Below are 13,727 nucleotides of genomic sequence, written 5' to 3'. Positions count from 1 at the left end.
AAACCGGAAGTGAGGTCAGACACGTGTTCGGTCCTTACGGTTCGGTCGCAAATCGGAGGGTCATGGAGCGGCTAAAACGGTAAGTCACGGTCATGAATGTTAATTAGAAAAGTTAAGTCTGAAATATATTAATGTCACCAGTCACTGATGATAATCTGAAGTAAAAACGACCGCGATGTAGCTTGACTGTTTTGCCGGATACCGGCGTTAGTTTTAGCAGCGTAGCAGCGTTAGCTCTTTGTTAGCGTTTGCCGCTAACTTTGGTTGAATGTCAAACCGAAGTACAGCGCCACGAAAAAAAGGCAGCCGAGTCACTTTTGGCTCGTCTTGACTTCTCTTTTATAGTCTGTGGATGTAACCAAACGACATTTCTGCATTTTAACAGTGTAGTTTTGGCTCAGTAACTTTCGAGTCATTTTCATGACGATTAAATACAAAATAATAGACTGCAAAGACACACACTGTTGCAGCTTTGGGTATTTATTGTGGATATTTTTCATGGAAAACAGTATAAGACCACCCGGCTTTTCCCTAATATCTTGTTCATTTTAATGTCTGGTACAACTAAAGGTACATTTGTTTGGATAGTGATAACTAGAAAATTTCCTTTGGGGAAATTCTGAAAGGGCCACGGGGCTACTGCCGGTGTCGTGCCAAAAAGTGATTGCCTGCCAGAATCTGATTTCTGGCCGCGGGAGCGCACACGGCAGCCCGTTGAGCGGTAGCGTAAACACGTCTGCTTTTCTCTGGATTAAACGGTCTTAATATGCAGATACACACAACAGTATTATAATGTAATTATAGCAAAGGCACTTGGCTTCGAAAGCTTAACGTTTGTTGTTGCGTAATTATTACAACTGTGGCCAAAAAAAGTGTAGTTTGTAGCGAAATCAGACATGGCAACTACGTGATAGACACGTCTATTTCAGTTTTCACCTCGCAAAAACTGATTGAAGGCATAGTATAGTTACTGAGAGGTTATTTCTGCCTAAATATGACTTGATCTCATTCATGAGCTTCATAATATAAACACTAGAGCTCACAGGACAGCTTGGAATCCCTTTAAAGGACCATTACAACACAAAATAGGCATTTTCACCTGCCAAAAATTGATTGAAGGCCAGATACAGTTACTCAAAGGTTATTTCTGCCTAAATATGACTTGATCTCATTCATGAACTTCATAATGTAAAGATCTGACTGCTCAACGGGCTGCCGTGCGCGCTCCCGCGGCCAGAAATCAGATTCTGGCAGGCAATCACTTTTTGGCAGGACACCGGTGTGTACACTATGATGAGATTCTTCAGAGATTTCAAACAATTAATACTAGTCATGTTATGATACTATATTATAAACAAGGAGCACACCTACAACAAGCATTCCTTTTCAAGTATTTATTTATACAGCAACCTATGACCTTTAACCTCAAAATGTGTGTGTGTGTGTGTGTGTGTGTGTGGTTATTTTTTTGCATCATGTACATGTGCCCCAAACTCTAAATCATACTACATCTGAATTTAGGTACAGGAATTGTTTCATTTTCAGATAATTAGTGATTAGTCTTTTGGGCTTTTATTCTATTATGCTGATGAAGATCAAACACTTCAATTGGGCTTCAGTTGCAGTGAAGTGACATCTAGTGACTTGTAAAATGTGTTTTTTAATGATAGAAAGTACATTTAGATTTTCTCCAATCTGTTTCTTTCAGGTTCTGTTTAGGATGTGACCATTAATGATGCTGCAGTCATGCAGTCAGAGCGGCGCTCCGAATCTCAAAAGTGAGTAAATCAATGTGGAAAAATTTAAGTGATGCTTGCATGTTCTTACTTTTAGTCTAATGTAATGGCTGATTTGTGTTTTAGTAACTGGTGTAGAAGCTTTCTAAGTTTTTCTATACTCTTGTGATTTTGTATTCAATTACTTTCTAAATTTTCATATGAGAAGTCTGTGGCATGCAATTTTGTAGAACACCAAATCTGCCCATAGAACAGTTAATTGGCCTACCATTTAAATATATTGTTCTCTTTTATGTTTTATATTTTCCTAAATTTAAGAATAATTAAGATTACATACATGTTTTTACAGCATTTATTTTTTCAATATATCAACTGTAGCTATAACAAAGAAATCTCAGTCTCTGAAAAAAAAATCTGAAATCTAATTTTACTGCTAACTATAGAGTAGACAGTAAAGTGTTAACTATAAAGAGAGTAGTGACAAAGGCTGCATTTACACCAATGTTTTTTTTCGGGCAGCGATTGTAGCCCAAACGCACTTCACCCACTCAATGGCATTTTCACTTGGATGTGAATTCTTTAGAAATTAAGTCATAAACTCACAAAATGATTGTTGAAGGTTAATAATGTAAGTTACTTAACTTTGCAGGTCATGTCCATCTGCACCATGTGCCTTTTGGCCAGTGGACCTCAAGTTAACTCACTTGGACTGGAACCCTGAAGCATCCTTGATTCACTTCCAGGGACAGTACCTAACCATATGTGATCTCGACTATAACATCCTGCAAGGGGAAATACAGAACATACCAAAGACCAAAGCTGCAGTAGATATTGGAGAGTTTTGCCTTGTTGAAGATTTGGCTTCAGGCCGCTGGTACAGAGGAAGAGTTCAGAACCAAAAAGATGACTTGTTTGATGTTTTCCTCATAGATCATGGTAATGTCTTGAGTGTTGACATTACCCACATATCTTCCTGTTCAAATGACCTATTCATCCTCCCTCCCAAGATAGTTTCCGGCTTTCTTGCAAATGTACTGCCTCTTCAAGGTTGTTCTCGTTCTGTGGTGGAGGTGTATTTCTCAAGCCTAATTGGTAGAAATGTCACTGGTTATATCCAAGCTCTCCTGCCCCACAAAGTGCTCTTATTGGAAGCCCCTGAAATCAACATTGACCTTGTTAAACATGGGTTCGGGAGGCACGTGGACACAGATACTTTCCTCTTCTTGGTTGGGATGCTCACAGAGGTGCCGCTCAAGCAAAACACAGAGCCAGCTCCTGACTTACTCATTGAAAAGCCAAGGGGACTTGAATTTTGCTTCAAAACGTTTGGCATGCATGGATACGAAGATATTCTCTCTTTCTGTGGGCCTAGATTGAGTTGTGGGACACGTGCTAAAGTGCGTGTAACTGCTGCTGTCAACCCAGGGCTGTTTTACTGTAGGATGACAAGTATGGAAACAGATCTTTGGGTAATGTCAAAGAAGCTGGCTGCAGTTAATGAGTCCCAAACCAAAGAACGCAATCAGAAGACTCCAGAAAACCTGGGCTTACTGTGCTCAGTCAAAGGAAAAGATGGAAAATGGTACAGAGGCTTTGTGCAGTTTCTCCCTGTCAACTCTCAACTTCGAGTTTTGTTCATTGACTATGGATTCTTTGAAAATGTCAACGTTGACAATGTCCACAGGTTGCCACATGACTTCTTCTCAACACCCATCATGGCATTCCCATGCTCGCTTTCCTCCCTGAGTGATGAGGCAGTCAAAACTCAGCAGTTGAGTTTTCTTCAGGCAGGCTTGCTTGGAAGAGTGTTAGATGTGGAGATTAATAGTTTTGATGAAGAACAGCACTTGTACTCTATCACAGTAATTGGTGCTGAAGATAATGATGCGACAGAACCAGAGCCCGTCCAAGAGCTTCCGAGAATAAAAGTTGAGTCAGTTTTTGAGACAGCAGAATTGTCCCCTCAGGGAGGCAATTTATACTATGAGACAGTTATGGGTGAAGAATTGGATAAGACACTGGTAGAAGAAGATGTGCATGTTGACTCTGTCTTTGTGGGGTTTGTTGAGCATGTCCAGAATCCAAACAACTTCTGGATCAGAACACAGAAACGCAATGATGAGTTTGAAGAAATGATGAAAGAACTGACAGATAACTTTAGTCAAGTGAAGCTGGATGAAGATGTGCTGTCAAGTCCTGAGCTTGGAACATTGTGTTGTGCAGTTTATGAGAAAGACATGCATTTCTACAGAGGTGTCGTGACAGACACTCTTGTCCATGGAGCTGAAATTCTTTTTATTGATTTTGGAAACATTGAAAAAGTGCCACACATGTTGATCAAGAAGATACCTGAGACACTTGCCAGCAAATCTGCATTTGCCTTCTGTTGTACTCTTGTTAATGTCATGCCTTCAGATGATGTCTGGACGAGTGCCGCCTCTGACTTTTTCAGACGAGCAGTGTCAAACAAAGCCCTCCTAGTCCATGTTGTACAGATGAGAAAAAACAAATTTGTTGTTGATCTCTATGAGATGGGAAGTGACAATAAGCAAAGTATCACTGAGCTCCTGATTGCTTCCAAGCAAGCCGATTACTGGAACAACATTGCCATAGAGCCTGTGGTGCAAAACAACAAAGAATTGACAGAAACAAAGTGTGCAAGAGACAGTGTGACATCAGACGTCAATGGTAATGAAGAGCAATTGAAGGATTTTGAGGAAGAAGACAAAACATACCAAAATCAAACTGAGAAGGCCGAAGCCTCTCCTTACTTCAAAGCCTTAAGCATCGAGCCTGGGTGTAATTTTGCTGTGTGTTGCTCTTACGTCAAGTCTCCATCGGATTTCTGGTGCCAGCCTCTCGATAAAGTCCCAGCTTTGGAGGAACTGATGTATAGAATTAATCAATATTACTCAACTTGCACAGTTCCCCTCCAACCAGGGGATTCATGTTGCGTGGCTAAGTCGCCTCAAGACGGAAGATGGTACAGAGCCGTCATCATAAAGAGACAGGATGGTCTTGCCACAGTGACATTGGTAGACTATGGCTTTACCTTCCAAATCAAGGAGCACAATCTTGAGGGAATTGTGCCAGAATTTGTCTATTTGGAAAGACAAGCTTTCAGGTGCAGCCTGTACAACCTCATGAAACCTGCTGACTCCAAGAACAGTGGGAATTGGAGTCCGGAGGAGTGTAATTTGCTGAAAGATTTGGTCCATGAGCGCACCAGTGGCCTAAGATGTGAGATTGTCTCTCAGTTGAATGTGAAAACCAAAGGGCTGTACAATGTTGTGGAACTCTACAACACCCAAACCCAAAAGAGCATAACAAATTTGCTTTTGAAACAGAGGCTAACAAAAGAAGTGACAATCTCAACAAAGCAAGTGTCAGCAGTGTTTCCCGAGACTTTTGTTTACTCTTCAAATAATCTAAGCCCTGGAAATGAAGAACAAGTCTTTGTCACTCATGTTGGTAGTCAGTGGGAGATCTACTGCCACCTTGAGAGAAACACGGAAATCATTGAAGAGCTCAAAATGAAAATCTCAGAGGAGAGTAAGACAATGATGCAAGCCAGTAAGAGAGCAGCTCTGAGGAAGCTGTGTCTGGCAAAATACTTTGATGGCAGATGGTACAGGGGCATGACACATCCTGTTCAGTCACCTCTTCATCTCAGTGTGTTTTTTGTGGATTATGGAAACACAAACATATCTGAGAAAACCCATGTCATGTTTATCCCCAAAGACTCTGCTGATTTGTTGTACATCCCCATGCAGGCTGTTAAATGCCACCTTGCAACAGTGTCCAAGGAAGAGCTCTATGCAGATGTCAAAGAATGGCTTGATGGTGCAATCCTCAACAAGCAATTGAGAGCCATTATTGTTGGAAAGAGAGAAGATGGTTCATTTGATGTTGAGCTGTTTGATGGTGATGTTAACATCAATGAGAAGGTAAAGGAGCTCGTTCTCAGTCTTTCACCAAAACCAACGGCAGTTGCGAGTTTTGACATGAGCAGCACAAAGACACAACATCAAACTTGCCAAACAAGAAAGGCAAAGACTTCAGTTAATCACAAGAGTCAACAAAAAGTGCAGTCCTCATATTCCCCCACATTGAATGCCTGCAGACGGGGAAAAATACCTGTTCACAGGAAACCTCTGATCAAGAACACACAAGTAAAACAGCAAAATAATGCCAATACAAAGAGCTGTGCTCCTGTAAAACCTCTGAAAACTACTCAAGCAAAACAACAAAGAGAGTATCGTGAAACGGACACAAACTCAGAACAACCACAATATACTGAGAAAACAGAGATCCCTCAACAGTTGTGTTTGCCGAACATGAAAGTCAACGCAGGATTCAGGGCAAAATGTTTTGTCTCCCACATCAACACTGTCGACAGTTTTTTCCTTCAACTGTCAGAGGATGAACCTGCCATTTTGAAAATGGTGGAAGATCTCAACTCAAGTGTAGTCAGAGATTCCTTGACGACCACCACTGTGTCTTTGAGAATCAATGACCTTGTTCTGGCTGAGTATGAGGAAGATGGTGCTCTGTATCGTTCCACGGTGAAGGACTATGAAGGAAGTTCCTGTTTTAAAATTGAGTTTGTGGACTATGGAAACTCAGCTGTTGTGGGGAAGGAGAAGATCTACTCCATACCAAAGGAGTATCTCTGTCAGTCAAGATTCAGTATACCATGCTCGCTGTTGGACACAAGTAAATACGAAAATGATGCTTCCTTCACTGATGCTGTAATGGAGAAACCTCTCATGGTTGATTTTGTCCTTCAACATGAAACTCATTGGGATGTCAAGGTTGAGATTCTTGATGAAGCAGCACTTGAAGTAGCTGTTGAAAGTAGCAATGTAACTGAAAATGAATGTGATGCTCCTGTGTGTTCACCTGAAATGGAAAAGAAAGCGGGAAGCTGTGAAGAGAACTACCTGAGAAAGGAAATACGTGAGAATGAACCAACCAAATCTGAAACCACTGTTAATGTTGAGAACTTCATGCTGAAACCATCACCCGCCACACTTCCACATAAACTAGAAGCACATCCGACACCCACCAGAAACATGGTTGATTCCGAGAATGAAAGAAAAACCTCAAAATCCTCTGTCGAAGCAAAGAGCGACTGCACAGAAGTCATACCTCAGAATATTAAAGTTAAAGACACAGAGAATGGCACAGTTCTGTCAGTTCTAAGTAATGGCAATTTTTATGCTAGACTGAGTAAGACCAGTGAACTTCTTGCAGCATTGCAATGTCACATAACTGACAGCCTGTACATGTGTGAGATGGTGGCTGAAGAGGATGTCAAACGAGGCCTCAAGTGCTTAGTTCAGGTACATGAAGATGAACAGTGGCACAGGGCTGTTGTTCAGCATGTAGGCCTCGCCAAATGCCAGGTCCTCCTCGTGGATCATGGAATAACAGAAGAAATTCCAAGTGGCTCAATTCGACAACAATGCAGTGAGCTGACAAAAACCCAGAACCTTGCAGTTTTGTGCAAGGTGAACTGCAGAGAAGAGGATCCTCATGAATTGTGGTGTGGAACTCTCAAACCCATGATAGGCAAAGAACTCAAGCTGGTGTTTGTAAGTTATTCAGAAGCTGAGGAACTTTGGACAGTTGAAATAGTGATCAATAGACAGTTCCTCCCTCGCCAAATCACAAAGTCGCTGCAGCAGAATAAAGAGGTGATCCCGTCCCCCACTGACACCCAAAATGAGTCAGAAGGACCATCCAGCTTGGACACAAGCCCTCCTCAGCAGCTCGTCTTTGCTCCGACCGATCTCGACAAATCGTATTCTGGCTTTGCTGCTGCAGTGACGACTCCATTCGAGTTTTGTGTTGTTCTGGAGGACTTGCTTCTCGACATGAACAAAGTCTCCTTAATGTTGGACAACCTCCCTGAACTGATGTCTCCTCTTCCTGAAAACCACTTCGTCCCTGGTACCGGCTGTCTGTTGAAATCTGACACCATCAACAAGTGGTGCAGAGCAGAAATTGTCCAAGCCGATAACCCTGCCATTCTAAACCTGGTGGACTACGGTCATTACGAATGCTTCCTGTATGAAGACTTCTCCGAACTGAAGAGACTCCCTGAGGAGATGACTAACATCCCGAAGGTGACATATCCCTGCATCCTGAGAGGGGTGAAGCCAGTTGGAGGAGATGGACAGTGGACTGATGAAGCAACAGTGTTCTTCCAGCAGTGTTTGTACCAGAAGAATCTCCAAATCTTCTTCAGAGAGTTTGTGTCAGAAACACACTGGAAGGTGGACGTTCTGACAGACGGGGTCCATGTTGCCAAGGAACTGGTGGATGCTGGACACGCTGGCTATATAGACCTCATGCTAGGACTGAGGTAGGTTCTCTTTTTAATTATTATTACACTTTTTCACTTCTTATTCTTCCCATCTGTGACAATATATTTTGGTCCTATATACCTATATACAACATATTATTTAACGACAAGTGCTGTAGCTTGTAGTCATTGTTTGAACTTGTAATTCATTATATAGGATCAAATCTGAATAAGGTAGTTCTCATTTCTCACTCAGTTCTCACTTTAAATCACGTTTAAATCAATGTTTATTTTTCAGGAAAAATAAGAGATAAGAGAAATGTGTGCACATTTTCAAGCTAAATATATAAAACTTTCCCTTGTTTCTGATACCTTCAGGTTTCAGGAACCGAGCCCCTGTAAAGCTGCTGCTCAAAGCCCTGACAGTGAGGAAGAGTGTGGCCAGGAAGATGAAGGCTCTGACGGGAAGTCAGATCTCTGCGCTCAGTCTCTTGGTGAAGCAGAGGGGAAGATGTCACGCAGCTCTGTGTCTGGATCTAGTCCGTGTAAGACGTTTTAACACATTTTGTTTATTGGCATCATGGGGGTGAATGTTGATCACTGTAGACTGCTGGAGGATGTTAATCCCAGTTTTGCTGCCAAAAGTGTAAAATGCCACTTTTTTTTCAAAGTTTGTAGTGTGATTATAATGAAGGTATTTGTGAAGATTACGTGCATGATGCAACCCCAAATTCTAAATCTGTTAGGATATTAAAACTCCTCTAGTGGTCCTAAAGATCCTTTTGATAGACTTCGCTGAACTTCATTGTAATATCTCGCTAGCACTCAAATTTACATCTTAAGATATTACTGCCCAAAACATAATGTTTCATAAATATGTCTGTTAAATGGTGACAAGTGGGGGGGTAATTAACTCATAATCCTTGCTTGTCCCTAGCTCTGGTTGCTTAAAGTAGATGTAGCGCTGGATCTTTAAAAGGCTGTCAATAATACATCATGTATAGTAAAAAGAAACTGTAAAAACAGGCATCATCTTGGAAATTTTACCTTTTGCCAGTCCTTGAACGGCTCATAGGTTACAATGGTTTCCGTTAGAAAAAGTAAAAAAACTAAGATTAAAATTATGATATTTATGTCAAAATCAATTTATTCTACATGTCTCATTTAAAACGTCTGTGCTCCTCAGAGACACTGTGAAGCCATGAATGATTCTGCTGAGTTGAACGATCACATGACAAATATTCACTGAAAATCAGACAACAGCAGGCTGAAATATGTATATATGAATTCCATTTTATTCCTTTTTTTAATTATCAGAGAAATTCATTTTAACTGTGTTGTTCTGCACAAAAGACAGTTTTGGCAAAAAAGAGTAGCAAATTATGACATTCTGTTTTATTTACATGCTTCTATAACATCAGATCTTTTATATATATATATTAATTATTTAAAGTAAATGAATGCATTCATCAGTCTACAACTCCCCACCATAATTGTAACATTGTTGCCTGTTTTGCACAACATACAGTACATGTAACAGTACGGTCCTTGTTTTGTTCTTTTTTGTTGCAGGTTTTCTGATGTGAAGGCAGTCTCATCATGTCGTGTTGCTAAAATGAACAGCGATGCAGAGATTTCCTTCCTCCCGATGTCACATTAATCCAAGTGAGAGGCTGCTTGTTGGACATTTTTGTTAAACGGAGCCTTAGCACTTTGGCCCAGCATGAACAAAAAAGTGATTTATTACACTTTAAATGACAAATGTTACCTTTAATTTACCTTTTAAATATGAATAATTTTTATATTGTTTTATTGACTTAGTTTGAGTATTACTATGTTGTTTTACTTAAAAGAATAAGAAAGAGAGTTTTCAGTTGTGTTTTATTAAGATCTAAATGTCACACAGGGTTCTTTATATTGATAAATGTTGATGGATGTTCAGTTTTATTTGCAATCAGTGCCTTCTGTTGAATATATGTTGAGTTAAATGTAAAAGGCCTTTTCAGGTGCAAAATTAAATTCTTATTGATATCTGCATAACATTTTTTGTTCTCTTAAGTAATAGTGGGTCTGATGTTAATTTAGAGGCAGGAGGAAAACTGAAATTTTCTCTGTAGTCAGTTCAGTTTATGGTTTTTACCACTGGAGTGCGCTGTTGTGTCAAACTATTTATTCTTAAAGTCCTGTGTTTATGACTGTTGGATTCAACCAGTAACCTTTGGTGTGTGTTCACATCAGTAAAGGCCAATGACAAACCCAATTCACAGGCTTTTCTTTGAAAATGATCTTTGAAGAACTTGCAGGTATTTTTAATGCAAATTCCAGATTTTTTTTAAATTTGAATTTGCAACGAAAATTTTTGCCTCAAAGGTATGCTTACATATAAACCTACATTCACACAAATATAAAGTTTACATACAGCAAAAGTATTCTTCCAGCAGTGATTATACCAGAAGACTCTCCAAATCTTCAGAGAGTGGACGTTCTGGCAGACTGGGTCCATATTACCAAGGATCTGGTGGATGCTGGACACACTGTAAAAAAGTCATATAGTATTTTTTTTTATCAAAAATGGTCAAATTTTAAAAATACTTAAAATTCCTAAAAATACTTAAAATGGGTCAATTATAGTCTGTTGATATATGTAGTAGTGTAGTTTATTCAAAATTTGTGAGAAAAAAACAATTATGGGATGTCCAAAAATGACACCTGAAAAAAATCATTCTATAGTATTTTTTTTTTGTCAAAAATGATCAAATTTTAAAATGCCTAAAATTAATTAAAAAGAATCATGCTTAATCAATGCCAAGATGGGTAAATTCAACCTCTGCATTTAACCCAAGTGAACACACCATGCAGCTAAGGCTGTACAGTACTGTGCCCGGGGAGCTGAGGTCGTTGCTCAAGTTACTCCAGTTGACCTGTCAGTTATGGAATTTGAACCAGCAACCATCCTGTTCAAAGCCCAATCTCTAACCTCTAAGCCACAGATGCCCAAGAAGTAATTCCTATACCGGGAGTCGAACCCGGGTGAAAACCAGGAATCCTAACCGCTAGACCATATGGAAATGTATTGTACAACTTTTTTCCCAAACTAGCAATTAAACACCATATTATGGGATGTCCAAAAATGTAAGAAGAAGAAAAAGGCATACTGTAGTATGTCGTTTGTTGTCAAAAATGGTCAAATTTTAAAATGCCTAAAAATTTATAAAATGTGTCAATTATAGTCTGTTGATACATGTAGTAGTATAGTTTGTCCAAAAATTGTGAGAGAACACCATATTATGGGATGTCCAAAAATGACCCCCTAAATGTCAAAAAAAGTCACATGGTGCATGTCGTTTTTTGTCAAAAATGGTCAAGATTTGAAATGGGTCAATTATAATCTTTTCCATCATCATTGCTCATCCAATCCATCCTTTTTCTTTACACACAAGTGAACACACCATGCAGGTAAGGCATTACTGTGACCGTGGATCTACATGGGGGGGGGGTTTGGTTTTTTGCTCAAGGGCACTGCAGTTGTTGACCTGTCAGTCCTGGCATTTGAACCGGCAACCATCCTGTTAAAAGCTCAATTTCTAACCTGTATGCCACAGATGCCCAAATAGTATTTCCCATACCGGGAGTCGAACCCGGGCCGCCTGGGTGAAAACCAGGAATCCTAACCGCTAGACCATATGGGAATGGATTGTATAACTTTTTTCAAAAAATTGGAAGAAAACACCATATTTTGGGTTTTCCAAAAATGTGAGAAGGAAAAAAAAGGCATAGTATGTCGTTTGTTGTCAAAAATGGTCAAATTTTAAAATGCCTAAAAATGTATAAAATGGGTCAATTATAGTCTGTTGATACATGTAGTAGGATAGTTTGTCCAAAATTAACGAGAAAACACCATATTATGGGATGTCCAAAAATGACCTGCTTAAAAAAAATCATATATAGTGTGTGTGTGTTTGTGTGTGTGCGAGTCAAGGTTATTATAGTTAACGAAAATTAACAAAATAAAGAAAACTAGAATTGAAAAAACATTTTCGTTAACTGAATTAAAAATAAAAACAAGAGTTTTTTAAAAACGATAACCAACTGAAACTGTATTTTGTGGTTACAAAACTAACTAAAATTATAGTGAAAATGTTCTTAGTTTTCGTCTACTTTTCTCATTCGTAAACCTTTTTGGTTGATATGAAACCTTTTTCATCCCTCTGGTTTTATGACTTAATAAACTTAGTGGGGCTGAGATGGATCAGACAAAGGAAATTTATTGTGACCTTATTGAATCTGGCACCCAACAAATACCCCATTACAAAAAACTAAAAATAACACTAAAACTAATAAAAACTAAACTAAAACTAAGCATTTTCCAAAAATTAAAAACGAATTAAAACTAACTGAATTTGAAAATAAAAATTGACAACAAAATTAAAACTAAAACTAATAAAAAATCCCAAACTACTATAACCTCGGTGCTCGTCTGCCAAGAAATTTAAATGTTGTATTTTGTCAAAAATGGTCAAATTTTAAAAATCCATAAAAATGAATAAAATGGGTCAATTATAGTCTGTTGATATATGTAGTAGTATAGTTTGTCAAAAATAAGCATGAAAAAAACATATTATGGGATGCAAAAATGACACACTAAAAAAATCATTCTATAGCATGTTGATTTTTGTCAAAAATGGTCACATTTTAAAATGCCTAAAAATAATTAAAATGGGTCAGTTATAGTGTGTTGATATGATTTAAGATCAAAAATCATGCTTAATCAATGCCAAAATGGGTAAATTCAACCTTTGCATTTAACCCAAGTGAACACACCATGCAGGTAAGGCTGCACAGTACTGTGCCAGGGGAGCTGTGTGTGGGGGGGTTGAGAGTTGTCTTTGCTCAAGGGCACTCCTGTTGTTGACCTGTCAGTCCTGGAATTTGAAGCAGCAATCATCCTGTTACAAGCCCAATTTCTAACCTCTAAGCCACAAGAAGTAAGTAAGAAGTAATTCCCATAAAGGGAGTCGAACCCAGGCCGCCTGGGTGAAAACCAGGAATCCTAACCGCTAGACCATATGGGAATGTATTGTATAACTTTTTTCCAAAAATAGGAATTAAACACCATATTATGGGATGTCCAAAAATGTAAGAAGAAAAAAAAGGCATACTGTAGTATGTCGTTTGTTGTCAAAAATGGTCAAATTTTAAAATGCCTAAAAATGGGTCAATTATAGTCTGTTGATACATGTAGTAGTATAGTTTGTCCAAAAATTGTGAGAAAACACCATATTATGGGATGTCCAAAAATTACTCCCTAAATGTAAAAAAAGTCTCATGGTGCATGTCGTTTTTTGTCAAAAATGGTCAAGATTTGAAATGGGTCAATTATAATCTGTTGATATGATCTAAGATCGAGAATTATCAACCCATCCTTTTTCTTTACACACAAGTGAACACACCATGCAGGTCAGGCATTACTGTGACCGTGGACCTACGTGGGGGGGGGGGTTGGTTTTTTGCTCAAAGTTGTTGTACTATCAGTCCTGGCATTTGAACCGGCAACCATCCTGTTAAAAGCCCAATTTCTAACCTGTAAACCACAGATGCCCAAATAGTAATTCCCATACCGGGAGTCGAACCCGGGCCGCCTGGGTGAAAACCAGGAATCCTAACCGCTAGACCATATGGGA

The 13,727-nt window shown here is 39.1% G+C and overlaps 1 protein-coding gene and 2 non-coding genes across 3 annotated transcripts; 1 reads left to right on the top strand and 2 right to left on the bottom strand.

Annotated features, from left to right (window-relative positions):
• tdrd15 (tudor domain containing 15) lies at positions 1-10,306 on the top strand. The gene is made up of 5 exons (XM_059356245.1): positions 1-79; positions 1,709-1,778; positions 2,386-8,106; positions 8,425-8,591; positions 9,619-10,306. Exons 2-5 carry the CDS (start codon positions 1,747-1,749, stop codon positions 9,630-9,632), a joined length of 5,934 nt encoding a protein of 1,977 aa, XP_059212228.1. The 5' UTR covers positions 1-79; positions 1,709-1,746; the 3' UTR covers positions 9,633-10,306.
• A 1,357-nt stretch (positions 10,307-11,663) lies between these two features.
• trnae-uuc (transfer RNA glutamic acid (anticodon UUC)) lies at positions 11,664-11,735 on the bottom strand. The gene has a single exon. It is a non-coding gene; the product is annotated as a tRNA-Glu (tRNA).
• A 1,920-nt stretch (positions 11,736-13,655) lies between these two features.
• trnae-uuc (transfer RNA glutamic acid (anticodon UUC)) lies at positions 13,656-13,727 on the bottom strand. The gene has a single exon. It is a non-coding gene; the product is annotated as a tRNA-Glu (tRNA).

The sequence above is a fragment of the Centropristis striata genome, chromosome 18 (assembly GCF_030273125.1).
Source record: "Centropristis striata isolate RG_2023a ecotype Rhode Island chromosome 18, C.striata_1.0, whole genome shotgun sequence".
NCBI lineage: Eukaryota > Metazoa > Chordata > Actinopteri > Perciformes > Serranidae > Centropristis > Centropristis striata.
The sequence above is the reverse complement of the archived record's forward strand: the minus strand, read 5'-3'. Positions and strand labels throughout refer to the sequence as shown.